This window comes from Nyctereutes procyonoides, unplaced genomic scaffold (assembly GCF_905146905.1).
Source record: "Nyctereutes procyonoides isolate TBG_1078 unplaced genomic scaffold, NYPRO_anot_genome, whole genome shotgun sequence".
In the NCBI taxonomy this organism is placed as follows: domain Eukaryota; kingdom Metazoa; phylum Chordata; class Mammalia; order Carnivora; family Canidae; genus Nyctereutes; species Nyctereutes procyonoides.
Window position 1 is genome coordinate 7,061,675 of NW_026575155.1, and position 26,413 is coordinate 7,088,087.

Here is a 26,413-nt window from a genome sequence, read left to right on the forward strand (position 1 = left end):
GGGCCCACGTTCTAAACACAAAGTGCAAACTATTCCCAGTAGTTTGCAAAAGCAACTTTTGGACAGCAGGAAATGGAAATTTCAATTAAAACCATCAGCCAGAAAGTTGTTGGAAAATCTTTTAAAATATGTACAATTTACTAAGTGCAACCAGGAATTTCCTTTTTCCATTCGACCCACATATTCTCATAGGATAGTCTTCCTTCTATCATATTGTTAAGGCACCGGCAAACTCAGAATTAAACCTAAAATTTGTTAAATAGCAAAGTAATAAGCCAATGTTTAAAAAAAAAAATTATGAGGCCTGGGGCCCCTGGGTGGCTGAGGGGGTTAAGCACCTAACTCTTGATTTCTGCTCAGGTCAAGATTTCAGGGATCCTTCCATGGAGCCTGTCCCCGGGATCTGTACTGAGGGTGGGCCTGCTTGAGAGCCTCTGTTCCTGGATGTCTGCCCCTCCCCCCTACAGGTGCTGTCAATTTCTAAAAATAAATAAAAATAATGAGGCCTAACATCATTATTCACCAAACATCATTTTTCACTTAAAATGAGTGAATCTCACGATATATAAATTATACCTCGGGGATCCCTGAGTGGCTCAGCGGTTTAGGTTTAGCGCCTGCCTTCAGCCCAGAGCATGATCGTGGAGTCCCGGGATCGAGTCCCACATGGGGCTCCCTGCATGGAGCCTGCTTCTCCTTCTGCCTGTGTCTCGGCCTCTCTCTCTGTGTGTCTCTCATGAATAAATAAAATCCTTTAAAAAATAAAAAAAATAAAAAAACCAAACCCCAAAGTTGTTTATAAGGCAAAAACCCAAGTGCCTTGTTCTCTACAAATACCCATTTTATGACGATCGATAATATTGTTTAGTTGTAATTAACAGCTAAGCTCGATTGCTTGTTTCATCTCATCCTTTCTTTTTGCGTATTTCAATACCATCCATAATCTATGATTCGGGCATTTAAAGAACGATCTGAAGGGTGGACCCCAACTGTTTACTGATAAGGGCAAGGGACCCTAACTGCTTGAGCTCTGGAGACCGTCGAGACTCTCCACCGGTCCCGTGCGCACCTCGGGCAGGTCGCCCCGGCAGCCAGGGCGCCGGACGCTCTTGCCCTTGCTCACGGCGCTCTGCAACCAGGAATCCGCCTGGCGGCTCGCGGCTTCCTCATTGCCGCCGCTCCTTGCCCGCGACCGCGCTGGGGAGCGAAGCCGGGCGACGCCCCACCTCCGCCGCGCTCCGACGGCGGGGGCCGGCCCTCGCCTCGGGCTCGAGGCCCCGGGCAGCGCTCGCCCCGCTCCCGCCGGGGTCAAGGCGTTCCGCTAGGCGTGGCCTTGCTGGTAGGCGGAGGGCGGCCGTGGGCGGCGACTGGCGGTAAGGACGGGGGGGGGGGGGCCGAGGCGCAACCCGGTCCCCGCCGCGCACGCGCGGTCCGCCGCCTCCCCCTAATCCCCCCACCTCCCCCGCGGAGGACTCGGAGGGCGGGGTGAGCGCGGAGGGGCGGGGAGGGAAGGGGAGAGGAGGGAGGAAGGAAGGGGTGGGGACGGGAGGGGAGGAAGGAAGGGTGGGAGACGGGGCCGGGGGCGAGGGGCGGCCTTTGCGCGAGGATTAGCTCGCGCCGCCTGGTTCCGCGGGACGGGGCCGAGGATGGGGCTCGCCGGTGCTGGCGGCGGGGCCGCCGTGGGTGTTGCCCGCAGCCGCGGGTGAGAGGCGGTGGGCGGGGCGGTGGGCGGGGCGAGCGCGGGAGGGGTGGGGAGGCGAGGGGAGGGGAGAAAGGAAGGGGAGGGGCGGGGGCGGCCTTTGCGGAGGGTGAGCTGCCCCGCGTCACCGGGTTCCGCGCGAGGTGCCCGAGGATGTGACTTGCTCGGCCAGGGCGGCCCGCGGACGATGCTCACCCTCCTGGGCGCGACGACCGTGGTGCTGGTGGCGGGGGCGCCGTGGATGTTGCCCGCAGCCGCAGGTCAGACACGCGGGGCCTCGGCGCAGGCCCGGGGCGGGGCGGGGCGAGGGGCTGGGCGGTGGGGTCCGGGGAAGGGACTGGCGGAGACCGCGCGGAGGCCTCCCGGGGTCCTTCCGGAGACCTCGGCCGGTCCGGGGCCGCATCGCTCGGCCCGAAAGCCGGGCGGTAATGGTGTTCGAGCATCCTTGCACGCCGCTGGCTCGCGGGCCTGCGCACCGGTCCCCGGCGGCGGACGCCCTCCCCCGCCCCCCCCCCCCGGGCTTCCACCCTCGCGGCGCCGGGCGAGCCCCGGCCGTCCTGTCCACTTTGCTTCTCTCCCAGGAATCCGGGAGCTCGGCTGGACCCTGAAATAATAAACGAGGCTTTAGCCGCGAAACAGTGTTGCTGTGCCTGAAACATTGTCTCAATGTGACAGTTACTCAGTGCCTCGTGAGAGAGGCCGGGATTGCGGGAATTTCTCTGCCTTCAAGGCTTCGTGGAGTCTAATACAAAGTAACAAAGGAAAATGCGCGGCCAAGAAACAGAGAGTGGGACCATCAGGCCAGTTTGCTGCCTTTATTAATACTTAACTAGGGAGCCGGTGGGGGGTGGGGATGGCAACTATTAAAAGGTTGACTGTGTAGTGAGGAGGGGGTACCCAGTGAGAAAAAGGGCCTAGGGGATCCCGGGTGGCTCAGCGGTTTAGCGCCTGCCTTTGGCCCAGGGCGCGATCCTGGAGTCCCGGAATCGAATCCTACGTCGGACTCCCGGTGCATGGAGCCTGCTTCTCCCTCTGCCTGTCTCTCTCTCTCTCTCTCTCTCATGAATAAATAAATGGTCTTAAAAAAAAAAGAAAGAAAGAAAGAAAGAAAGAAAGAAAGAAAGAAAGAAAGAAAGAAAGAAAAAGGGCCTAGCACCACCGCAGGGCAGGAATCCAAGGGGTCAGTGAGGCCACCTAATATGTTCAAAATCCCTGTTTGCATTGAAAAGCGAACCCTGATGTGGTACAGGAGTATCCTATTCCTCAAACTCTTCAATAAATATAGAATATATAGTAGATGGGTACGATGGTCCTGGTATAAACCATGGTAATTTCTTTGAAGTCTTTTGTTCTTGAAGTATTTCTATTCAGCTCATTGTGCTGTAATATAAAACGAATTTTGGGACACCTGGGTGGCTCAGCGGTTGAGCATCCGCCTTTGGCTCAGAGCGTGATCCGGAAGTCCCGGGATGGAGACCCACATCGGGCTCCTGCAGGGAGCCTGCTTTTCCCTCTGCCTATGTCTCTGCCTCTCTCTGTGTGTGTGTCTCTCATGAATAAATACATAAAATCAAAAAATAAAAAGAATTTCCCCCAGAATTCTCATGTGAAAGTAGCATTTCTGGAGGATGTACATTAAGATCCTTATTTTAATCTAAATTAGGGGAGGGCTGCTAAAATAAACTTTATACACAGCTAGCATTATATTAGAGTTATACACAGCTTGACTGTGTGCCAAGCAATTATCTAGGTGCTTTAAAGGTATAAACTTATTTGGTTTTCTGTAAAAAGCTACACACTGTTATCCTCGTTTTACAGGTGAACAGAGACATTGAGTAGCTTGCTTAAGGCCATACAGCTAGCCTGTGGCCAAACCGGAAATTAAACCCTGGGAATCTGGCAGGAGCGCCCTGGGCTTAAGACTTGTCTGTTTTCCTAAAGGTTAAACTATTTAAATTCTCAATTATCCATCGATACTGTTAAGTTCCTCATTATCATTCAATTAACTAATGTGTTTTTATTCCTCAAAGGAATAATAAAGTGTTCAAAACCAAATGAAATGTTGACCAGAACTGGAGATCCTAATGTTGCTCCCTTTCAAAGTCATAAAAATATTCATTCTTTTCAACCTAGTGAATGCAATTCTAGGACCCTGGCCTAAGAAAATTAACAAAATACGCGAGGAAATTTTTATTTGTGTGGACGGATGTGTCTGGATTTATGTCAGACTTTAAAAGACTGTAAATCGGGACGCCTGGGTGGCTCAGTGGTTGAGCGTCTGCCTTTGGCTCAGGTCGTGATCCTGGTCCCCACAATCGAGTCTGGCATCGGGTTCCCTGCAGGGAGCCTGCTTTTCCCTCTGCCTATGTCTTTGCCTCTCTGTCTGTGTCTCATCAATAAATAAATAAAATCTTTACAAAAAAAAAAGAGAGAGAGAGAGAGACAGTAAATTGTTTCTGATCATCCATAGGAATGTGAAAGGTTAGAAGCAACCAGTTGTGTAAGTGGGAGTATTGGATCAAGTGCCCATTTATAGATCTTAGACACTACAAAGTGAAATAAACTGTTTTCAAACAGATATTGGTAATATGAACAGAACAAAATCTGTGAAATCGAAAACACTGTTTAATAACTATTTCTTTGTCATTTATCAGTCAGTTATCTGTTGGTCTCCCAAATGCCAAGATGCCCCAAATTGCAGTCTCCTTTCTTTAGCTGAAGGACGGCATCCCAGAGGCAATTCCTGGTTCTACCACCATCAGATTTCCTCTCCCTGTCTCAAGGCCCAGAATTACTGGAATTAGACTAGTCCAGACCAGAGATGACAAATGCCATCACACCTTTGGTTGATTCCTATAAACCCAAACCCGTAGCTGCATAGAAACTATAAAATCACAAGTGGAATGGGAATTAAGTTTAGAGAAGTGGAATAAGGGAAAGTCTCCAAGCAAGTAAGTGTAAAGAAGAAAATTGAAGGAGGGGAGACTCACTGAGGAGCTCCCCAAATTAAAAATAAAGTTTTCCAAAAAAATAATAAATAAAAAATAAAAATAAAGTTTTCAGAAAATGTTATCTCAGCTCCTCCCCCTTTGGACTCCATACCATAACATCTCTAGCTGGAAAATAGAGTGAGCAGTACCAATAAAGAAATTTCTAGGGATCCCTGGGTGGCTCAGTGGTTTGGTGCCTGCCTTTGGCCCACGGTGTGATCCTGGAGACCCGGGATCGAGTCCCATGTCAGGCTCCTTGCATGGAGCCTGCTTTTCCCTCTGCCTGTCTCTCTCTCTCTCTCTCTCTCTCTCTCTCTCTCTCTCTGTGTGTGTGTGTGTGTCTCTCATGAATAAATGAATAAAATCTAAAAAAAAAAAAAAAAGTTCTACATAAGGACGCCTATGGTTGAAAGTCTACAAGGAGGGAACATGCTTGCCCTGAGACAAAAATAAAGGAAGTATTGTAGGAAATAAAGAGATAAATAAATGTAAAAGCCAGCCTTTTAAAAAGTTTAGATTATTGGGGCACCTGGATGGCTCAGCGGTTAAGCATCTGCCTTGAGCTCAGGGTGTGATCCCAGGGTCCTGGGATGGAGGTCCGCATCAGGCTCCCTGCAGGGAGCCTGCTTCTCCTTCTGCCTATGTCTCCATCTCTCTGTGTCTGTCATGAATAAATAGATAAAATCTTAAAAAACAAATTGTAGCTTGTCATAGTGAAAGATCAACCGTTTGTGTTGAAGAAACTCCTCTAACCCCAGCACTGTGCTGAGAACTCTGAAAAATGCAGATTAAGTATGCAGCTGTATAGACTCTGTCCTCAAGGAGTTTGTAGTCTGATTGGAGATTGTGTTTAATGCAAAGAAACTGCTGGTTTTCTCTTGAAACATCTTCATTCAGCAAGTTTTGAGATCCTAGTAGATGTCAGGTACTGTGTCGTGTACTGTGCTTTAGTGTGAAATTGAGGGGTACAGATGTGTGCTACAGCATGTAAGGAAAGAGCAAGGTTAGCATGAGCTGAAGTCCTTGATGATGGTTTTCTGTAAGGGGTCCAATGTGAGCTGGATCTGGGTAATATTTGGTCAGTCAGAGAGGAAGAAAAGCACAGGTGGAAGAGGCCAAAAGGGAAAAATAAGAGAGGACATCAAACTCAGGGAAGATTCGTACTCGAAGCATAAGAAATAATAGATCTCAAAAAAAAAAGAAAGAAAGAAAAAGAAATAATAGATCTCTGGACTGGGAACTGGAAGTCCTTAAAAGTAATCAGAAGGGTTTGGGGCTTAATATGAACACCTTTGTGAGTTCCTATAGTGCTTGGCTGACCTAAGAAACAGTCATCTCTCTCTCTCGATTATGTCATGTGAATATTTGTTTCTGTGTATGGCTGTTGACTTTGAAATCTCACCTGTTCCATTCTTTAACAGAATACATAAAGCATGAATATAGGATGTGAAACCAAACTGAGGCCACTAAACCATGAAACCTTGTATCTTTTACATCACTTTTAAGACCAAAGAAAATTTTTATGCAGAGACAATTTCTTCCTTTTTTTGTTTTTAACCTTAATTGCTAAAAAATGCCAGCTGTCATCTGAGCTTGCAGATGAGTTGTAATCTATCTACAGGTGGAAGGTGTTTTATTTTTCATCACAATGAGTATGGCCTTTAATCCCCTTCACCCATTTCCCCCCTCCCTTCCTCCCCCTCCCCTCTGGTGACTGTCAATTTGTTCTCTAGATTTGAGTCCATTTCTTGGTTTGCCTTTCTTTTTTTTTCTTTTTTTTTTTTTTACCTTTGCTCATTTGTTTTGTTTCTTAAATTACACATATAAGTGAGATCATATGGTATTTGTCTTTCTCTGACAGACTTAACTCACTTAGCATAATACTCTCTAATTCCATCCATGTCATCGCAAATGGCAGATTTAATTCTTTTCTATGGCTGAACCTTCATCAGTTGATGGACACTTGGGGTGCTTCCATAACTTGGCTGTTGTAAATAATGCTGCTATGAACATAGGGGTGCATGTATTCCTTCGAATTGGCGTTTTGTATGTCTTGGGTAAAGAGACTTTTAATTAAAAGATAAGGCTGATTTATCTTTCCTTATTTTTTCCAGTTTTACTGAGATACTTAGGACATAGAAGGCTTACTTTTTATAGATTTAAAAAAAAAAAAAAAAAAAAAAAACCTCAGCTTTTTTCCAGCTCTCTCAAAAGCAAAGATTACATAAATAATTAGCAGCCTCCCTGTTCTGAGAGCAATCATTAGGGATTTTTTTTTTTTTTAGATTTTTGCATGTACTTTATTATATATGAATGTATTCATTCTTTAATCAGTGATGTGAAAGGAAAAACAACATTTTTAAGAATATTTACAGTGTACATGTGATTGTCTTCTGTCTTGTTTCTTTATTTCCAGGAGGAACAACTCTAAAATCTCCTCAAAATGTAGAGATCTACATCGTTGATGATACCTTTATCCTAAGGTGGACCAGGAGCAACCCGTCTATCAGGAATGTGACCTTTTCAGCATATTATCAAACGTATGTGACTATTGATTGATTTGCAAGAATCACCTGAAATTTTTAAAAAATTGTCACACCATCATTTATTTCTCAGATTTGGGATACAATTGGTTTTTCTATCTTTTACAGAAACTTTATGTCTGTGTAATATTTATAACTTACATTTCTACGAATAGAGACTTAGTCCACTTGACCTTTGGGTGTTGTAGCAAAAGAGATTTGGGGGATGAGGATGGCAGACAGCTTCTGTAGACCACAGCCCAACCTTCTCTCTTCTAGATGCTCCATCTTCTTTGAGTATAAATTAGGGTCTGAACTAGAACATGTCTTGAGGATATGGAAGAGGACCCCAAAAGGTCTATCCGTGGTCTTGAAATAGCCCCCCAGTTCTCCGATGGTCAGGATTTTTCAATTCTCCCCATCGTATACAACATTTTAATTTTAGATACAATTTATTAACATGAGCATATTGGATCCTCTTTTTCCACAAACTCTTTTTCTAGAGTTTATGCCTTCTCCCTAGCACTTTCTACTTCGTAGCTGCCAAGAGGCTGGGCAAGCAGGGAGTTAACAGAAGAAAGGATTACAGAAGAACACAACTCAGGAAGTGCAGTGCTTTGCTTTGGGTGTCAGGGCCCTGTGTGCTAACCATGATGTCTGTCCAAGAAACAGCGGCCAGTAATTGGGCAGTGAAAAAACAGGGTGTAGGACCTCCAGAACCAGGATCTCCCCACTTCAACCACAACCCCGGCACTCCTGTTTTCTAGTCGATTGTTAATAATCTCGCAGCTTTAGCCATTTGTGTGTGTATGTGCGTGTGTACACATGTGTATACACCTGTATACATACATACGTGTTTTTTCTCTTAATTAGCCACTTAAGAATTTTTATCTCTAGAGATTTTCTTTAAATTGAACTTTGAGGGCAGCCCGGGTGGCTCAGCGGTTTATTGCCTGCCTTCAGCCCAAGGTATGATCCTGGAGACCCGGGATCGAGTCCTACGTCAGGCTCCCTGCATGGAGCCTGCTTCTCCCTCTGCCTATGTCTCTGCCTCTCTCTCTCTCTCTCTCTCTGTGCGTCTCTCATGAATAAATAAATAAAATCATTATTTAAAAAATGTTTAGGGGCAGCCCGGGTGGCTCAGCAGTTTAGCGCCGCCTTCAGCCCAGGGCCTGATCCTGGAGACCCGGGATCAGGTCCCGCATTGGGCTCCCGGCATGGAGCCTGCTTCTCCCTCTGCCTGTGTCTCTGCCTCTCTCTCTTTCTCTCTCTGCCTCTCATGAATTTTTTTTTAAAATTCTTTTTTTTTTTTTAATTTTTATTTATTTATGATAGTCACACAGGGAGAGAGAGAGAGGCAGAGACACAGGCAGACGGAGAAGTAGGCTCCATGCACCGGGAGCCTGACGTGGGATTCGATCCCGGGTCTGCAGGATCGCGCCCTGGGCCAAAGGCAGGCACCAAACCGCTGCGCCACCCAGGGATCCCCGCCTCTCATGAATTAATGAATAAAATCTTAAAAAAAAAAAATGTTTAAATTGAACTTTGAATTTTGTCCATTTCATTCTTTGCCTTAGTTCAGAATTTTCTTATTAAACAACTATTTTAGGACACCTGGGTGGCTCAGTTGGTTAAGTGTCTGCCTTTGACTTGGGTCCTGATCCCAGAGTCCTGGGATGGAGCCCCACATCAGGCTCTTTTGCTCAGTGCGGAGCCTACTTCTCTCTCTGCCTGCCACTCCCCCTGCTTTTTCGCATTCTCTCTCTCTAACAAATAAGAAAAAAAATCTTTTTTTTATTTTTAAATATTTTATTTATTTATTCATGAGAGACACAGAGAGAGAGAGAGACAAAGACACAGGTCGAGGGAGAAGCAGGCTCCCTGCAAGCAGCCCGATGTGGGACTCGATTCTGAATCCCGGGATCATGCCCCGGGCCAAAGGCAGATGCTCAATCGCCGAGCCACCCAGGCGTCCCAGAAAAAAAAAAAATCTTTCAAAATAAAAAATAAACAACTCTTTTAGGTATAACAAAGATTGTTTCAGATATTCTTATTTAAAGTAACCCTCTTGGGGCATCTGGTTGGCTCAGTGGTTGAGCATCTGCCTTTGGCTCAGGGCGTGATGCCAGGTCCTGGGATCAAGTCCTGCATCGCACTCCCCGCAAGGAGCCTGCTTCTCCCTCTGCCTGTGTCTCTGCCTCTCTCCCTGTGTGTCTCTCATGAATAAATAAATAAAATCTTTAAAAAAAATGATCAGAGTTATTCCATGTTATAAATAAAAGCTTGGTATGTATGTGCTGAACAAGAGTGCCACATGGCAACTCAAATGTTAACAGGATGTTAACTCAAATAGAATAACTACTTAGCCTAGCTTTATAATAGCTTCAGTTTTTAGTAAACAGAAACCGTGTCTGACAGTCTTTTGTATTTTTATACATTTGCTTATTTGTTCATCTGCTTTTTTATCTTAAAGACTTGGAAATGATATTTGGTTAAAATTGCCTGGGTGTCAGTCTGTTGCCAACACCACATGTGACTTTTCTTCACTCAAGCTCAATGTTTACGACAAAGTTAAATTGCGTATAAGAGCAGAGGAAGGAAACAACACTTCTCCGTGGCATAATATTGACTCATTCACCCTATTTGAAAAAGGTAAGGGGATCCCTGGGTGGTGCAGCGGTTTGGCGCCTGCCTTTGGCCCAGGGTGCGATCCTGGAGACCCGGGATCGAGTCCCACGTCAGGCTCCTGGTGCATGGAGCCTGCTTCTCCCTCTGCCTGTGTCTCTGCCTCTCTCTCTCTGTGACTATCATAAATAAATAAAATTAAAAAAAAAAATTAAAAAAAAAAAAGAAAAAGGTAAGAGGAAGTTGCCCAGCTGAATTACAGAATATTCCTTGTTAACTGTTACCATAAGGGCTCACTTCCCAAGCCCATTCATGTGCATGATGTGAAATCTCCCACTTAAAAAAAAAAAAGCCAAACTGTTTTCATAATAATTCCAAGACTTCTCTGCCCCTTTTCCATGAGTATAGAGTTTTTTAAAAGAATATAAAAGATATTCTGGAGTTTTCCAGAGGCTGATGGATCATAGGGAGACTGGTGGGGTGACTTCCAGAGGTGGGTGTGAGATAACATCTGTCATCTTTGTTAAGACAGTAATGGGACGAGATTTGACATAGCACCACTATTCTCGCTATGTTTGTTTTGGGAAAATAGAGTTATTTTTTATAACAAATACTTGTTACAGCGCAGTAGGCTTTTCATTATTACCTGTTAATGAATTAATATTTTAAAATGTTAGCAGTTTTCACATTTTCTGTACTAAATAATCAAAGACATAATCCTTATCAACAAAAGCTCTTTCATTTTTTCATTTTTTTTTTTTAAGATTTTATTTATTTATTCATGAGAGACACAGAGAGAGAGGGGCTGAGACACAGGCAGAGGAGAAGCAGGCTCCATGCAGGAAGCCTGATGTGGGATTCGATCCTGGGACTCCAGGATCCCACCCTGGGCCAAAGGCAAGTGCCAAACCGCTGAGCCACCCAGGGATCCCCAACAAAATCTTTTTCAGACCCTCAGTTTCTCTGAGTTTGAAGGGGTCCTGAGAGTTAAACAGTTGGGAATCCCAGCCCTCTATCACAACCCCTGAGAAGGATGATCTCTGTCCCTCTCAGCACTTCTTGGCCTGCCACTCCCTCTGCAGCCCTGTGCATGTGACCTCCGTTCCTGTCACTATACAGAAGCCACTCCCGTTGGGGCACCTGGGTGGCTCAGCGGTTGAGCGTCTGCCTTTGGCTCAGGTCGTACCTGGGATCACGTCCCTTATTGGTCTCCGCGCAGGGAGCCTGCTTCTCCCTCTGCCTGTGTCTCTGCCTCTCTCTGTGTCTCTCATGAATAAATACATATTTTTTTAAATCTTAAGAAAAAAAATGAAAAAAGGAAAAGAAACCACTCCTGTCAAGGACTCTGGTGCCCTGTTCAATGCCGAGAGACTTCCCAGCCCTCCTCTGGCTCAGAACCTGTGTAGGGCCACAGTGATCACTGGAAGCCCATCCACTTCTGGGTCTCCAGGGCCCTGATCCCTGCCAGCTCCTTTCCTGCTCATCCTTCCCTCCTTTTCCCCTTTCTCCAGGCCTTCCAGGCCTTTTGGTGCCAGATTACCGCAGGGCTAGATTGTCCTACTTCTTCTTTTTCTACCCTTGGTGCCTCCAATCTGTGTGCCCTTGAGAAAAGCTCAAACTTACATCTCCAGCCCCACTCCTTTCCCTTAACCTTGACACTTGTATCACCAGCTCTCTAGTCACCATCTCTCCTTGGGCGTCTGAGTCATCAGATCAAACAAAGCTCTTGATTTCCCACTCCAAACCTGCTCCTCTTGCAGCTAATTTTCCATCCCCACTACAGATGGCACCTGTTTCATTGATAGCGCCAAGAGCCTTGGAGTCACTTTTAGCATCCCTTTTCCTTAAAATCCTGCATCCGTTCTGTCAACACATTGAATGATCAACTTTGAGAGTGCGTACCCTGGAGCGGATCCCTGAATGTTTCCACCCTCTATTAATGAAGTGATCAAATAAATGTGTTCATTTCTTTACAGCTCAGATTGGTCCCCCAAAAGTACATTTAGAAGCCGAAGATAAGGCAATCATAATAAACATCTCCCTGCCTGGAGCGAGAGACAGCGTCATGTGGGCTCTGGATAGCTCCAGCTTTACCTACAGCTTAGATATCTGGAAAAACTCTTCAAGTGGAGAAGTAAGCATTCTTTGTACCTCTGTTTAATGGGAGAGAAAGAAGACATGAATTTGTTCTCCATTTTGACCTTCTTTCTTTTTTTTTTTGAAGAGCAGTCTTCTATTTGTTTTATTCTAGAGAAGGACTGAAACTGTTTACTCCAGAGATAAAATTTATAATCTCTCACCAGAGACCACTTACTGTTTAAAAGTTAAAGCAAGACTTTTGCCGAGAAAAAACGGTATCTATAGTCCTGTGTACTGTATAAAGACCCCAGGTAAGGAGGAAGTTCTGCTGTAGATTCCGTAACTCTATATACAGGTGGGCAGTCTCTTGATGTTGGCGGTTTTGCCCTTTGTTGCTGACGTTTATAGGATGGTTTTAATAGATATTGAAACAAAAACATTACAATAGCACTTACATAAGCAAAAAAAAAAAAAAAATCACAGTATTTGGGATTTTTGTCTCAAGTGAACAGTAATGAAAGTTCTGCCTAGGGGCGCCTGGGTGGCTCAGTCGGTTAAGCATTTCTGCTCAGGTCATGATCTCGGGGTCCTGGGTTCGAGTCCCACATCGGGCTCCCCTCAGGGAGCCTGCTTCTGCCTCTGCCTATGTCTCTGCCTCTCTCTAAGTGTCTCTCATAAATAAATCTTTAAAAATAAAAAAATGGGATCCTGCTGGATATATCTTACAACTTGCTTATTTAACTTATTACATTGAGGATCTCTTCATATGTCAGCACATACGATCTATCATGTTCTTTTTTTTTTTAATTTTAAGATTTTATTTTTTTAGTTAAGAGAGAAAGACAGAGCACAAGCCAGAGATGGGGACAGGAAGCAGCAGAGGGAGATGGAGAAGCAGACTCCCCACTAAGGAGGGAGCCCGACACGGGGCTTGACCCCATTACCCTGGGATCATGACCTGAGCTGAAGGCAGACACTTAACTGACAGAGCCACCCAGGCACCCCTATCCCATTCTTTTTAAGTGGGTGATACTATCCCATAGTGTAAACCTACACCGTAACTCATGTGTAAGCCTTTTATTTTCTTGCCCATGCTGTTAAGAATTCTTCCCATGGGGATCCCTGGGTGGCGCAGCGGTTTAGCGCCTGCCTTTGGCCCAGGGCGCGATCCTGGAGACCCGGGATCGAATCCCACATCAGGCTCCCGGTGCATGGAGCCTGCTTCTCCCTCTGCCTGTGTCTCTGCCTCTCTCTCTCTCTCTCTCTCTCTCTGACTATCATAAATAAATAATAAAAAAAAAAATTAAAAAAAAAAAAAGAATTCTTCCCATGTATCTCTCTCGTGCTCAAATAAATAAATCTTTAAGAAAAAAAAAGAACCCTTACCATGTATTCTCACTCAAGTAAAAATGTATGCTTTCCTCTGTATTCTCTGTCTTCTAGTTGCAAATAAACTGCCTCCACCAGAAAACATCCGGCTTGATGCTAAAAACCACATCTTTGTTCTTAGATGGGATTACCCCTATGGAAGTGTGAAATGGGGTCACGCACGTCCAAATGTGACTTTCCAAGCTCAGTGGCTCTAGTAAGTTCTCATCCATGAGTGTCCCTTTGCCCAGTTTCTTAGGGTTCCTTGCACTGGGCTTCGGCCCCCTATAGCTCTCTGCACAGGTGACTGCTTCAGGAGATTGTACTTCAGGAGATTGTACCATCCAGTGTTTCCTCTTGGGCCCGACTCTGCGGTTAACTAACCAGTGACACTGAGCTGATCCCTTAGTCTCTTTGGGCCTCGGTCTCTTCGTTTGTTGTAAAGTGGGCATATTTCTAATAAGATCTCGTGGACTTACTGCTTTTTTCTTTTTTCTTTTTTTCTTTTCTTTTTTTTTTTTTTAAGTCTGCCTCTCTTTATGTGTGTCTTATTATTTCCTCAGTCTGGAGTAATTGACAGGTGACCTGACCTTTCCTTCAGAACTCCCTTTTCCCATGAGTCCTTGGGATGACCTCAGTCCATTCCAACTTAGCCTTCCTGTTTTCTTGACGATTTCTAGTGGTTTGGGAAGGTTTTCTTTGGAGTGATCGCTTCAGTGGGAAATAGGGAAAGCTGGAGAGAACAGCGTTCTAGCCAACTAGGTAGGATGTCCAAGCACCGTGGAAGCGGTTGGGCACTGCACGTAGTTCGTGTTGGCTGGAAAGTTGTGGCCGGTAAAGAGGCAAATCGAGGGGAGGCAGGGGATGGGTAAGAAGGCCCTGCCAAGGGCAGAGGAAAAGAGGGACTAGCGGCAATGCCAGCAAGGGCAGGAAAGGAAGAGTGAGAAGAGGGAGAGAAGCCAGAAGAGGACGGAGAGCCAAGGGCAGTGGGGGCCGCTCGGGTGGACTCGACCCTGTTCACTGTGGAATGGAAACACGTTCCTGTGCCCGTAAGCTCTCCGACTCACCAGGAAACTGTGCAGTCATCTCTTGCCTATACCTCCCTCTTAGAAGTATATGGAGTCTGAGGGCCACAGACCAGGGAGGGAAAGGGGTTTCTGGTGTCCGGTCTCGAAGTTTCTTGTGGGTGCTTGGCACCCTGTATGAAGCACCCTAGGGATGGTAAAGTTACAACAGAATACAACATGTGCTTCCCGAAATCCAAGGCAGGCAGCTGAGATGGGCAGGCTGTGATTTGAGGCTGAGGAGTGGTCTACAGGGCATAAGGGTTACAGAAATCAAAAATAGAGGGGCACCTGGGTGACTCAGTGGTTGAGCGTCTGCGTTCGGCTCAGGTCATGATCCCAGGGTCCTGGGATCGAGTCCCGCATCAGCAGGGAACCGGCTTCTCCCTCTCCCTCTGCCTCTCCCCCTGCTCATGCTCTCTCTCAAATAAATAAAAATAAAATCTTGAAAAATAAAAATAATGTTAGGTTAAGGCAAGGGGGAGAGATCGCTCTGTAACAAATTACCAGCAAGTTAGCAGCTTACAGAGTGCTGTTATCTCCCAGCGACTTCTGGTCGGGGGACCAGGCGTGGCTTAGCTGGTCCCTCTGCTCAGGGTATCACAAGGCTGCAGGCAAGGTGTCAGGCTGGGCTGTGGTCTCGTACAGGCCTCAGCGTCCTCTCCTACGCTCAGGTGGTGGTTGGAAGAATTCATTTCTCCAAGCTGTACAACTTACATTGGCCTGCTTCTTGGGGGCCACAGGGAGAGACAAATCTCTGATCCCTGGACCCCTCTTTTCAGGGGCTTGTCTGATTAGGTTAGGCCCATCCAGCTCAGTCTCACTGGATTAACTCAGAGTCAACTGTTTGAGACCTTCCTCTCATTTGTAAATCCCTGCACTTTTGCCATATAATGTCACCTAGTCAAGAGTTCACGGGCCCTGCATACCCTCAAGGGGAAGGATTACGCAGAACATGTGCACCAGGGGTGGAAACCTAGTGGGCCATCTTGAAATTTTGCCTACCATGTGGAAGAAGACCTACCTTGAGAACGGTTGAACATTTGGGCATGGGAGAGCAATGAGTGAGAAAATTGAGTAAGTAGAATAGGATAAGATTGGGCTTGGCCTCAGACTCTCCTATAGGCATTTGGGTCCAGCCATTTGGAATTTTGCTTTGAGGGATAGGCAGCATGAGGTCTGTATTCAAGGAGGGTGAGGATTGTCACGTTGTACGTAGACCACAGAGACACCAAAGACAAAACCAGTTAGGAGACTTACACATTCCAGGCTGGAACTGAGTGGCTTTGAGCTGTTGGTTGCTGAGCAGTTTACTTGACCTCTTCACGCTCAGGTGCCCGTATTCTGTTTAGACTCGCTCTTACCACACTGGGCATGTATCTCCCTTATGACACTTATCCATTGGTGTTTAAGCTTCACAGCTGGATTTCCAGAGGGGGGAAAAAAAGCCTGATATGTAGCGCTTTGCCAGTTTTCATGATGTAAATACTCCTGTGATCACCTCTTCATTTTGTTTTTTTTTACTGTGGTGACTTTCAACACTTTCAAGCTTGAACGTGATGTCACCAAACTTGGCGTTGGGAAGAAATGTTCATGAGGACTCGCATTGTAGAGTATTTCCACCTTAGAGATCCAATAGCCATAAATAGCTTGGAGCATCAACAATACAGTGTAGTGAAAGAATTAGGACAGCATGAGTTTTGATCCAGGTTGTCACCGATGCTTCTGACCCATCAGTATCTTTTTTTTTTTTTTTTAAGATTTTATTTATTTATTCAAGAAACAGATAGAGAGGCAGAGACACAGGCAGAGGGAGAAGCAGGCTCCATGCAGGGAGCCCAATGTGGGACTCGATCCCGGGTCTCCAGGATCACACCCTGGGCTGAAGGCGGCGCTGAACCACTGAGCCACCCGGGCTGCCCGCATCTTTTATTTTTAATACTATTTCTTTGTAAGTTTGTGTAATTTAATTTTTAATAACGACTTTTAATAACTGGCTCCAGCACATTCCTGAAAATTCAGCAGTTTGTTCTTGTGGGCTGGCCCTGGGCAGCTCTAGCACACCTACGCCTTGTCACATGCGCTTAGAGCAAGGGCTTTGGTTCTCTTGTGTGGTAGGTGTGCTTCTTGCACTGTACTATCTGCTTTCCAAGGGTGGGGACCATTTCTTCCCTCTGTAACCTTAACCCCTCAGTGTCCAGCATATTCTAGGTACTTCATAAATATTTATTGAACTACTATGTTTGTAATACATTTTTTTTTTTTTTGTCTTTGAAGTGCCTATTTAAAAAAGATTCCTGGGGACAGTTCAGGTAAATGGAAACAAATACCAGGCTGTAAAAATGTCCACACAACCCAGTGTGTCTTTCCTCAAAATACTTTCCGAAAGGGAATTTACCTTATCCGTGTTCAGGCATCTGATGGAAATACCACATCCGTTTGGTCTAAAGAAGAAAAATTTGATGCTCAATTACAAAGTAAGCCAGTTCTTTTGACTTCAGATTGTGCTTATGAAGTCTTCGCACTTTTTCCAAGTTGATCATTATGTCTATACATTTTTTTTTTTCTAGTTACCCTGTTGCCCCCGGTCATTACCATGAAATCCACCAATGATGTTTCCCTGCGGGTCTATATCAGTGCTCCGGAAGAGTCTGAAAACAAGCCTGTGAACCAGAATTTCCCACTAATTTATGAAGTTGTATTTTGGGAAAACACTTCAAATGCTGAGGTAAAAAAAAACCAGCAACTACATAGTGAAAGTTTTGTAATGTTAGGGTTATAACTAGGATTTGTGGAGAAAAGTTTGAAGTTTAAATGTTGGGAAATTTTTAAACTTTAATAAAGACTCTGGGGTCAAATCTGATATTTACAACATAAAGAATATTAGCATCTCTCCTTGTTTTATAGCATAGTTATGGATCACCTGCATCTGGGCCCTGGATTTATTGTCAACATTTGGATCCCTGTGCCTCTTACTACCCAAATCAGAATCTCTGGGGATGGAACTCAGGAATTTGCATTTTTAATATGATTCCTGGGATTTATCTAAAGCAGAGTTTCTCAACATTGTTGACATCCAAACTGGACGATTGTTGTGGGAGCTGTCTTGTGCATTATAGGATACTTAGCAGCATCTCCAGTCTCTGCCCACTGGTCACCAGTAGCACTGCCTCCCCGTGGTGACAACCAAAAAAACCTCCAGACTTTGCCAGATATCCCCTGGGGGCAGGGTACCTGGAGGAGGCCAAAGAGTCTCAGGTGGTACGCTGGTTCGTGGCCCTCCGAGAGGAGAGCATACTTCAGAGTTCTGCTTTGCTGCACCAAATCCTGTCCCTTGTTATTCAATTTCATGGAAGGGGAAGGATTTGAAGTCTTCTAAAAAGGACCCCTTGGCAAGGAGAGACATGAAAAAAGAGTTAAGAAACAGAGGTTTAAACACTCAAATTTGGGACGCCTGGGTGGCTCAGCAGTTGAGTGTCTGCCTTCAGCTCAGGGCATGATCCTGGGGTCCTGGGATCGAGTCCCACATTGGGCTCCCTGCAGGATGCCTGCTTCTCCCTCTGCCTATGTCTCTGCCTCTCTCTCTCTCTCTCTCTTTCTCTCTCTGCCTGTCATGAATAAATAAATAAATCTTAAAAAAAAAAAAAACACTCAAATCCAAAAACCACAGACAAAGGCAATACACAACATTGGACAATCCATGTGATTTCCCTATAGAATTACAATCAAGGAATCAACCTTTAAAAACCTTGTGTTGTTAAGTGGGTAAACTCTATAAATGACTTCCTCTTCTGTTGGAAATCTAAGAAAATTAGAATGACTGAGCTACTTTTCCTTTTAACTGTCTGAATGCACTGTAACCAAAGTATAATTTAGCCCATTGAGAATTACAGCCAGCTCTCAGTTGTCCCTATATCAGGAAAACCTAAATTTGTGTCTCAAGCCACCAAGTTATGTAACCTCAGGCCCATCAAGTTGTGTAACCTCAGGCAGGGTGCTTTACCTCTCTGAAATTTCATTTCCTCTTCTTTAAAATGGTAGTCATAGTAACTCTTTTTTTTTTTTTAAGGATGTTTATAAGGTTAAAAATTGAGTAACATGGGGCACCTTGGTGGCTCAGTGGTTGAGCGTCTCCAGCTCAGGTCATGTTCCCAGGGTTTTGGGATTGAGTCCTGCTTCAGGCTTCTCGCAGGGAGCCTGCTTCTCCCTCTGCCTATGTCTCTGCCTCTCTCTGTGTGTCTCTCATGAAAAAATAAATCTTTAAAATAAAATATAAATAAATAAATAAATACCAATCAACAGGTACTTATAAATTAGAGTTATCTTAGGAATGTATCATATTTTTTAAAAAGGGAATGTACCATATTCCTTTGGGGAAGCAGCATTTTTAAGTTCGACATGGGTTATAATCTGTCGTCCAAAGCATGTATATTTCTTAAACTTACACCAACTAAGTGGTTGGGAGAGGCCAGTCGTAGGCAATGTTTGGAGAGTTTAGGAAATCGATGTTCCCACTCCGATTTCATAAGGTGACTAAAGTCTATCAATGATCTACTTATTTTTTTACAGAGAAAAATTCGGGAGAAAAAAACTGATTTTACTTTTTCTAAATTGAAACCGCTGACTGAATATTGTGTCAAAGCCAGAGCACTCATCGAGGATGATAAGTGGAATAAAAGCAGTGGTTTTAGTGATACTGTGTGTGAGAAAACAAAACCAGGTCAGAATCTTTGATTATATCTCTCTTTCTTTTAATGTAACTGGACTTCTAATAATTCAGTTCACTGAAAATTGCAAAATATTTTCTTCATGGGCTACATGAATCAAAAGTAGATTTTCAGGCTGTCTTTCTATTTTAGAAAATATTTTTAATGCACGATTCCGTGTTTTTGAATGCTTAATACTTCATCCAATACCCACATAATTTATTGCCTTTAATAATTACTCTTTAACATTTAATAAGACTATTTTTAGTTGTTTGGTTGGTTGTTTTGGTTTTTTTACGTAATTTTTTATGTAATTATGTGGAAATCACTTCATTAGTTCAATTGTGAATTTTGTTCTGTGGGAATGGTTAAGCCCCATTTTGTATTTTGCAATTTCCAGTGTTGACTTCGAGATGCTGATTAGTCACAGAATGGTTTTAGTTATGCTAGTTGTGTGTCACGGAAGTGCTAGAGAACACTTTGCACATGGGTAGCTTTATGTCAATATTGTATACTTTCCTTTGCCAGGCCACTCTTTAAATGGAAATGCACTGCCTAAAAAGGAGGGGCCAGGGGGCATGCCTCGCTGCCTCAGTCAGAAGAGCGTGAGACTCTTGATCTCAGGGTCATGAGTTTGAGCCCCACATTGGGCGTGGATCCTACAGATGGATGGATGGATGGATAGATAGATAGATAGATAGATAGATAGATAGATAAAGGGAATGCATTGCCTACAGCTGTTGTATGCTCCATGTTACCAGAAATATTTCTAAAGTATATCATGTTACCTTTAGATTGTTACCTTTCCTTTCATATGGCATATTTTGCCCACACAGACTGTCAGCCCTTAATGTTTTTGTGTGTCAAAACCTATGTCAATGCTAAACATCATTTACTTTATTTTTAGGAAATACTTCTAGAACCTGGCTCATAGCTGGAATTTGTGCTGCAATATTTTCCATCCCTGTTGTCATTTATGTTGTGAAACTTCTCTTGAGATGTATCAGTTATGTGTTCTTTCCATCAAGTAAACCTCCATCCACTATAGATGAGGTATGTGACTTTTGTCAACAGGTGGATTTTTCTTAAAATGAATCTGATTTCAACAGAATATATACACTTTCTTAATATTGGGGAAATAGTAGAGACTGGGATATTTTCTTCACTTTCAGTAAACTGGCTTTAGAAACAGTCACTTAATATCATGTCATGTGGAATAGTAAGGTTTGGCGTGAATCTCGTATCTTTCTTCAGTTTGGCTACCTTGGAATTTGTTTTACCATTGAAAGGCTGGGTATTCACCAACAGCCGTAAGCTTCATCATCAGTACGTTCTGTGGGTGACATCACAGAAAATGAAATAACAGAACATGAGCCTCCTTTTGGGACACCTCACAGGCTCATGTTTGGCACCCCTGTGAGGTTGGCATATCTCATGAAAGCACTAAATGACAAAGACCTAAGCCCAGGACCTAGCCTGTGGCTGGTGTGTCCACCCAGGGGACGGGGGGTGGGGGCGGGGGTTCAGGCTGCCTGCCTTGAGAGTATCAATTGGAGCTCCAGCTTTGGAGCTAGCAAGACCCAAAGTTGAATTGTTGATCAACTTCTATGTGTTTGCATATGTTAACTCTATGAACTTGAACAGATCATTTAAGAGAACTAGAACTAGTGCTCTTATTCAGTAAAATTTCAAAAAAAGAGCACCTGGGTGGCTCAGTGGTTGAGTATCTGCCTTCGGCTCAGGTCATGATCCCGAGTCCTGGAATCGAGTCCCACATTGGGCTCCCTATGGAGAGCCTGCTTCTCCCTCTCCCTAGGTCTCTGCCTCTCTCTCTGTGAATAAATAGAATCTTAAAAAAAATTTTTTTTCAAAAGCAACTCTCTAGAGCCCCAATGTACCTCCCGTTTCCTTCCTTTCCCGTGCTCCCTGGCCCCCCTCTGGGGTCCTCTTACCTACCTGCCTCAAGACTGTGCCAAGATGCACATGACCTTCCTAGGAAGGGGCTTATTCTAAAGGTTCTAAGCGCCATCCAGAGGCTCCTAACTGGTTTTTCATATGAACACCAAGAGGTTAGCCTTTTCTCAGTAGTGGATGTAAGAAACTGATGCTGTTAAAACTAAAAAAACCATTACTATTTTAAACACTCTGTTCCTATTCTTCCCTCTTTCTTAAATTAGTGTTTTTCTGAGCCACCGCTCTGGAATCTCCTCCTTTTGACATCTGAGGAGCAAACGGAAAGGTGTTTTATCATTGAAAATACGAACACTATCTCTGCAGTAGAAGAAACTAATCAAACTGATGAAGATCACAAAAAATACAGTTCCCAAACGAGTCAGGATTCGGGAAACTATTCGAATGAAGATGAAAGCGGTGGAAGCAAATTCAGCGAAGAGTTCCTGCAACAGGAAAGCGAGTGACCAGAAGGGAGCCCTGAAAGATGCGGGAGTTCCGTGGAAGCCACACCAGAAGCCTGAGCTCTTGCTTTGCCCAGTAACTATGCAGAGGATGCTGGCTTATTCGGGAAGGGAAACATCTTCAGGTCACAGGTCCTGAATCCAGGCAAGCACTGATTTGTTGGATAGAAGTTTTCTGTATTCTTTTCCCTGTGCAGAGGCTTGAAAGACAGTGGACCCATCTGATGAAATGAGTGAAATCCCAGAAAATGTTCTCGGTCTGTCTCATGACATCTCAAGTACCACTGTGGCAAAGCACACAGAGGAATTGTGTTCCTGTCCAGTGATGCCGTCACTTTGTGCCTGGATCTGCCCGTGTCACTGATTTGTCTTCCATTTTCAGTTTTATAGTTCAGGATTTTTCAGGAGGTATTTAGATACTTTTGACACTGAAGTATATGTAAGCCCTTAGGAAATTTCTTTAGAAAAGCTGAATACCGTTAACCACTGGTTTTCTGAAAAATAGCTTAATCTAGAAAACATCCACAGGTGCCAGAAATTGTGATCCTTATAATTTTCAGGGGAACCCTGCCCCAAAACCTGGGCTCCTCCATCACAATCACCCTTTGGTGCTTTAGGATTCAAACCAGGTGATCTTTTCATACGCATTAATACTTCCTGACTCATAACTTAATTCCCAACCGGGTAGAACAGGTTTCGGATTTGAATTTCAATCACTGAAGTTACAGAGAAAGGGAAAATGGCCTAATTAGAGAAGTGATTATAATATTTTAAGATAAGGACGTATGTAGAGGGTAGTTGCAGTATATAGAGGAAGTCTTGGGACCAGAAAATACTACCAATAGAACAGGATAGTAAGAAGAATAAAATCAAGAGGAGGAAAGCAGAGAACTTCAGTGAAAAATAAGAGGAATGTGTCTAATCAGCTTTTAACGATTAACATGCTGTGAGGTTGCTCATCTGTATCTCTTTTTTTTTCTTTCTTTCTCAGTTTTATTGAGGTATAACTGACATATAACTTACCTGTGTCATGTTTCGTGACATGCTTCTCTCTACCATGTGGCAGTATTCGGGTACCCCTCCTGCCCAGCTCATACACACCCAAGAAAGCGAAAATTTATTATCAAGGTGAGAAAGAAAATGTAACTGGAAGGGAAACCCAGTTTTAAGAATTACATAACGTTTTTCGAAGGCCACCTGTAATGTATTTTTAAATTATTCATGGAGATTCCCCCCTTCATAGGAAGTCTAGGAATTTTCATCACAGCAGGCTAGGATGGACGTAACCTATGGCCAGTATTGTGTTGTAGTCCCTGCCGAGGTCCCAGGTTGACCTGTGGGGAAGAAAAGGTGGCAAGCAGCTCCCCTGGGGCAGCACCTCCTCGGCACACCCACAGCTCCAGAGAGCACACCACGTGCTTTCCTGGACCTGCAGCCCCGGCGTCCAGCAGAGCGTAGTGGAAATCAGGGAGCCCTGAGGGTCCCACAGCACAGGTCTCTGCTGGAGAATCCCGAAGGTGACCCCACACATCCACCTCTTGATCACTCTGCCCAGAGACGTCTAGTTTCAAGCAGACCTTCTGGGTTGGCTCTCCACTTGTAAAGGCCCCTGTCTGTGGAAATTTGCTTCTTTAAAGAAGAGATTAGGAGCATGTTATGACCTCCCCGCCGCCACCACCACCACCACCACCACCACCAACTCTCAGACGGTGCTGATGCAGTGGTCCCATCCAGCACGCAGGCCCAGGCAAGAAGCCGCTTCACACTCAATGTCCTTTGTGGGGTGTGGAGGAGGGGAATCTTAGATACTAGAATCAGAAGACACTAGTGAGGGGCGCCTGGGTGGCTTGGTTGAGTACCTGCCTTCTGTTCAGGTCATGATCCCAGGGTCCTGGGTTCAAGCCCCACATCAGGCTCCCTGCTCAGCAGGGAGTCTGTTTCTCCCTCTCCTTCTGCCTGCCACTCCCCTTGCTCATGCTCTTTCTGTCTGTCAAATAAATAAATAAAATCTTTTAAAAAAAAAAGAAGAAGAAGACACCAGTGAAATCGTTAGGTCCCCAAGATGTGGGAGTGGATGTCTTCAGGTTTGAAGATCCTGGTTTTTTCAGGGAACAAGCATCTCAGCAGCAGTGAACAAAACCCCTTCATTCTTGCCTTGTCTTCTAGACATGAAACTACTTCATTTCCATTCTTCATTATGGTCTACATGTAGCATAATCAGGAGGTGCTTGCTTATAAGGCATTAAGTGTTGTTTCTGAAGAATAGTTTACTTGGAAATAATCCTGTACTTAGGAGCACCAAGAAACCACCTCAGAAGTACAATACGGATAGTCCTTGGAGCGGCTGAATAGAATCAAAAATCTATGTCAAAGATGTGTAGCATTACAACCATATAATCTATTATAGATTAAAGATACACGTAAATAGTGACATGGGCGTGTAAACACATCCATGCAAGTTTATACCCACCTTTGCCCTCACATATGACATGGGTCATATTCCATTAGGATTTCATGAAGTACTTACTAGTATAGATTCTAATTCAAAAATTAGGAATGTTACTCAGAGCTATGAATTGTAGAATCTGACCAGAGATTTATAACCTATAAACTCGTTTTTTAAATATAATTTAAAAGGCAGCCCCAAACTGCCCTTAAGAATTCTGAGTGTACAGAAATGTCCCTTCCTCCCCCTTCTTCCTATGACTACCTGACACGTTGTATGTTTGTTTTTTGTCTGGTATCTGTCTGCCCCCCCCATGAGACCAGAAGCTCTATGAGAGCAAGGACTTTGCTTTATTCATTGCTGTATCCCCAGCATCTACAGAATTGCACTGCATTGCTCATGGAGGTTGCATAGAAAATCCTTATCGAATGTGTGAAATCTACAATTTGAAACCAAATGGTTGTTTCTGACGGTGTTTGTGTGTTAGTTGAGTTGCGGAAGGATGTAAACCATGTGTTCAGTGTTTCTACGCAGTAAAGTTGTATTTGTGTTTTTGTCTTCAACCCTATTGCTGTGAACAATTTTATATAATAAACACTGAGACCAGAAGTCTTTTATTTTGTTGTTGTCATGCTTAGGCTTAATAAACTTTCATATACAAAAGGTGCTACAATGGGTGCCTTCACAATTTGTGAAGCAGAGGGGGGCCGACACCTGGGCCAAATGTTCCAGTGTCAGGCACCGAGTATCCTGAAGGCACCACTGCAGCTGTCTTGTCCCCCAGCTCCTGGACGAGCAGCTCTTTTCCTTTTCACAACCTCTTTTTCCTCTTTTCCTTTTCACAACCTCAACTTAAGACTTGGATGGAGCACAGCCTTTATTAAATGAGTTTGCAGTGGTGGTGCATACTCTGCTTTCCTGAACTCAACTGCCTTCCTTCTAGAAATATTTCTTCTCAGAATAAACTCAGAGATTTCTAAGGACACACCCCAATCCCACATGTAAATTGATCTCTCCTGCCATCTGGACACATTTTTTCTTAAAGTTTTATTTATTGGGGGCACCTGGGTGACTCAGTGGTTGAGCATCTGCCTTTGGCTCTGGTCGTGATCCCGGGGTCCTGGGATTGAGTCCCACATCGGGCTCCCCACAGGGAGCCTGCTTCTCCCTCTGCCTATGTCTCTGCTTCTGTGTCTCTCATGAATAAATAAGTAAAATCTTTTTTTAAAAATTTATTTATTTATTTATTTTAGAGGGCGAGCAGGAGGAGGGCAGAGGGAGAGAATCCTCAAGCTGACTCCCCACTGAGCACGAAGCCCAGTGAAGGATTCAACGTCATGACCTATGAGATCATGACCGGAATCAAAAGCAAGAGTCAGACACTCAAATGACTAAGCCATCCAGGCATCTCTCTCTGGACACATTTAATCTGACATTGAGGGATCCCTGGGTGGCGCAGCGGTTTGGCGCCTGCCTTTGGCCCGGGGCGCAATCCTGGAGACCCGGGATCGAATCCCACGTCAGGCTCCCGGTGCATGGAGCCTGCTTCTCCCTCTGCCTGTGTCTCTGCCTCTCTCTCTCTCTCTCTGTGTGTGTGTGTGACTGTCATAAATAAATTAAAAAAGTAAAAAATAAATAAATAATCTGACATTGAACACAACTGATATTCAGTCTGGGGGGAGGGGGGATCCTTCAAAAATTATTTTTAATAAGCTTCCTCAAATTTTTTTCAAATGGCACAAGGCAGTAAATACTAATAAGTACACATCTCTGATGCCGAAGAACTGCCCTGTTACTTAACACGTTCCAATAACATCCAGTTTGTTCTCACTGCATTTCTTTCTAGGTCTTGTGGACCACATTAATGTATGTGGGTATTTGTCTTGGGATATTTATGTTGATGCAGGAAAAATAGGAATACCTTTTCTCTTTACCTGAGGGGGAAAAGTCAGGAAGAGAGAATCTGATGCCTTTCATGCAAAGAATATACCAGTTTCCTACCCTTTGTGAGGCCTGCCCGAACTTGGGGCTCATTCTAGCAGAGGGTATCTTGTGGATGAGGTAGTAATTGATGAAGAAGAAAGAAAATATTAGCAGAGCAGATAGTCTGGCTTAGAAAAAAACAAGTTTGAGGAAAAGGGAGGAAATAGAGAGATTGTTTCTCTCAGTAGTTGGCTTAAACTATCCTTGGGACTCCTGGGTAGCTCAGTAGTTGAGCATCTGCCTTCAGCTCAGGTCGTGATCCCGGGATCCTGGAATCGAGTCCTATATCACATTCCCCACAGGAAGCCTGCTTCTCCCTCTTCCTATGGCTCTGCCTCTCCCTCTGTGTGTGTCTCTCATGAATAAATACATAAAATCTCTTTTTAAAAATTAATTAAACTATCCTTGGGGCACCTGGGTGGCTTAGTTGGTTAAGCAGCTGACTCTTGATTTTGACTCAGATCATGATCTGAGGGTCTTAGGATCAAGCCCCATGTCAGGCTCTGTGCTCAGTGGG

The 26,413-nt window shown here is 44.4% G+C and overlaps 1 protein-coding gene across 4 annotated transcripts; it reads left to right on the top strand.

Annotated features, from left to right (window-relative positions):
- The first annotated feature begins 1,466 nt into the window (after positions 1-1,466).
- On the top strand, positions 1,467-24,530 carry IFNAR1 (interferon alpha and beta receptor subunit 1). 4 transcript variants are annotated; one of them, XM_055313688.1, is made up of 11 exons: positions 1,467-1,485; positions 7,106-7,229; positions 9,685-9,863; positions 11,813-11,970; positions 12,088-12,226; positions 13,359-13,500; positions 16,625-16,824; positions 16,918-17,075; positions 18,917-19,067; positions 19,961-20,106; positions 21,231-24,530. In XM_055313688.1, the coding sequence occupies exons 4-11, from the start codon at positions 11,902-11,904 to the stop codon at positions 21,468-21,470; spliced, it is 1,245 nt and encodes a 414-aa protein (XP_055169663.1). In that variant the 5' UTR covers positions 1,467-1,485; positions 7,106-7,229; positions 9,685-9,863; positions 11,813-11,901; the 3' UTR covers positions 21,471-24,530. The 4 variants fall into 4 exon arrangements, with proteins under 4 accessions (XP_055169663.1, XP_055169662.1, XP_055169660.1 ...); XM_055313687.1 differs by lacking the exon at positions 1,467-1,485 and adding an exon at positions 1,641-1,702; XM_055313685.1 differs by lacking the exon at positions 1,467-1,485 and adding an exon at positions 1,799-1,959.
- Positions 24,531-26,413: the final 1,883 nt, after the last annotated feature.

Excerpts from the sequence above, each read along its gene's own strand:
- IFNAR1 (XM_055313685.1), top strand. The coding sequence starts at position 1,887 with ATGCTCACCCTCCTGGGCGCGACGACCGTGGTGCTGGTGGCGGGGGCG. Across the intron at positions 13,501-16,624 it reads TTCCAAGCTCAGTGGCTCTA|TGCCTATTTAAAAAAGATTC; the intron begins GTAAGTTCTCAT and ends TTGTCTTTGAAG. Across the intron at positions 16,825-16,917 it reads ATTTGATGCTCAATTACAAA|TTACCCTGTTGCCCCCGGTC; the intron begins GTAAGCCAGTTC and ends TTTTTTTTCTAG.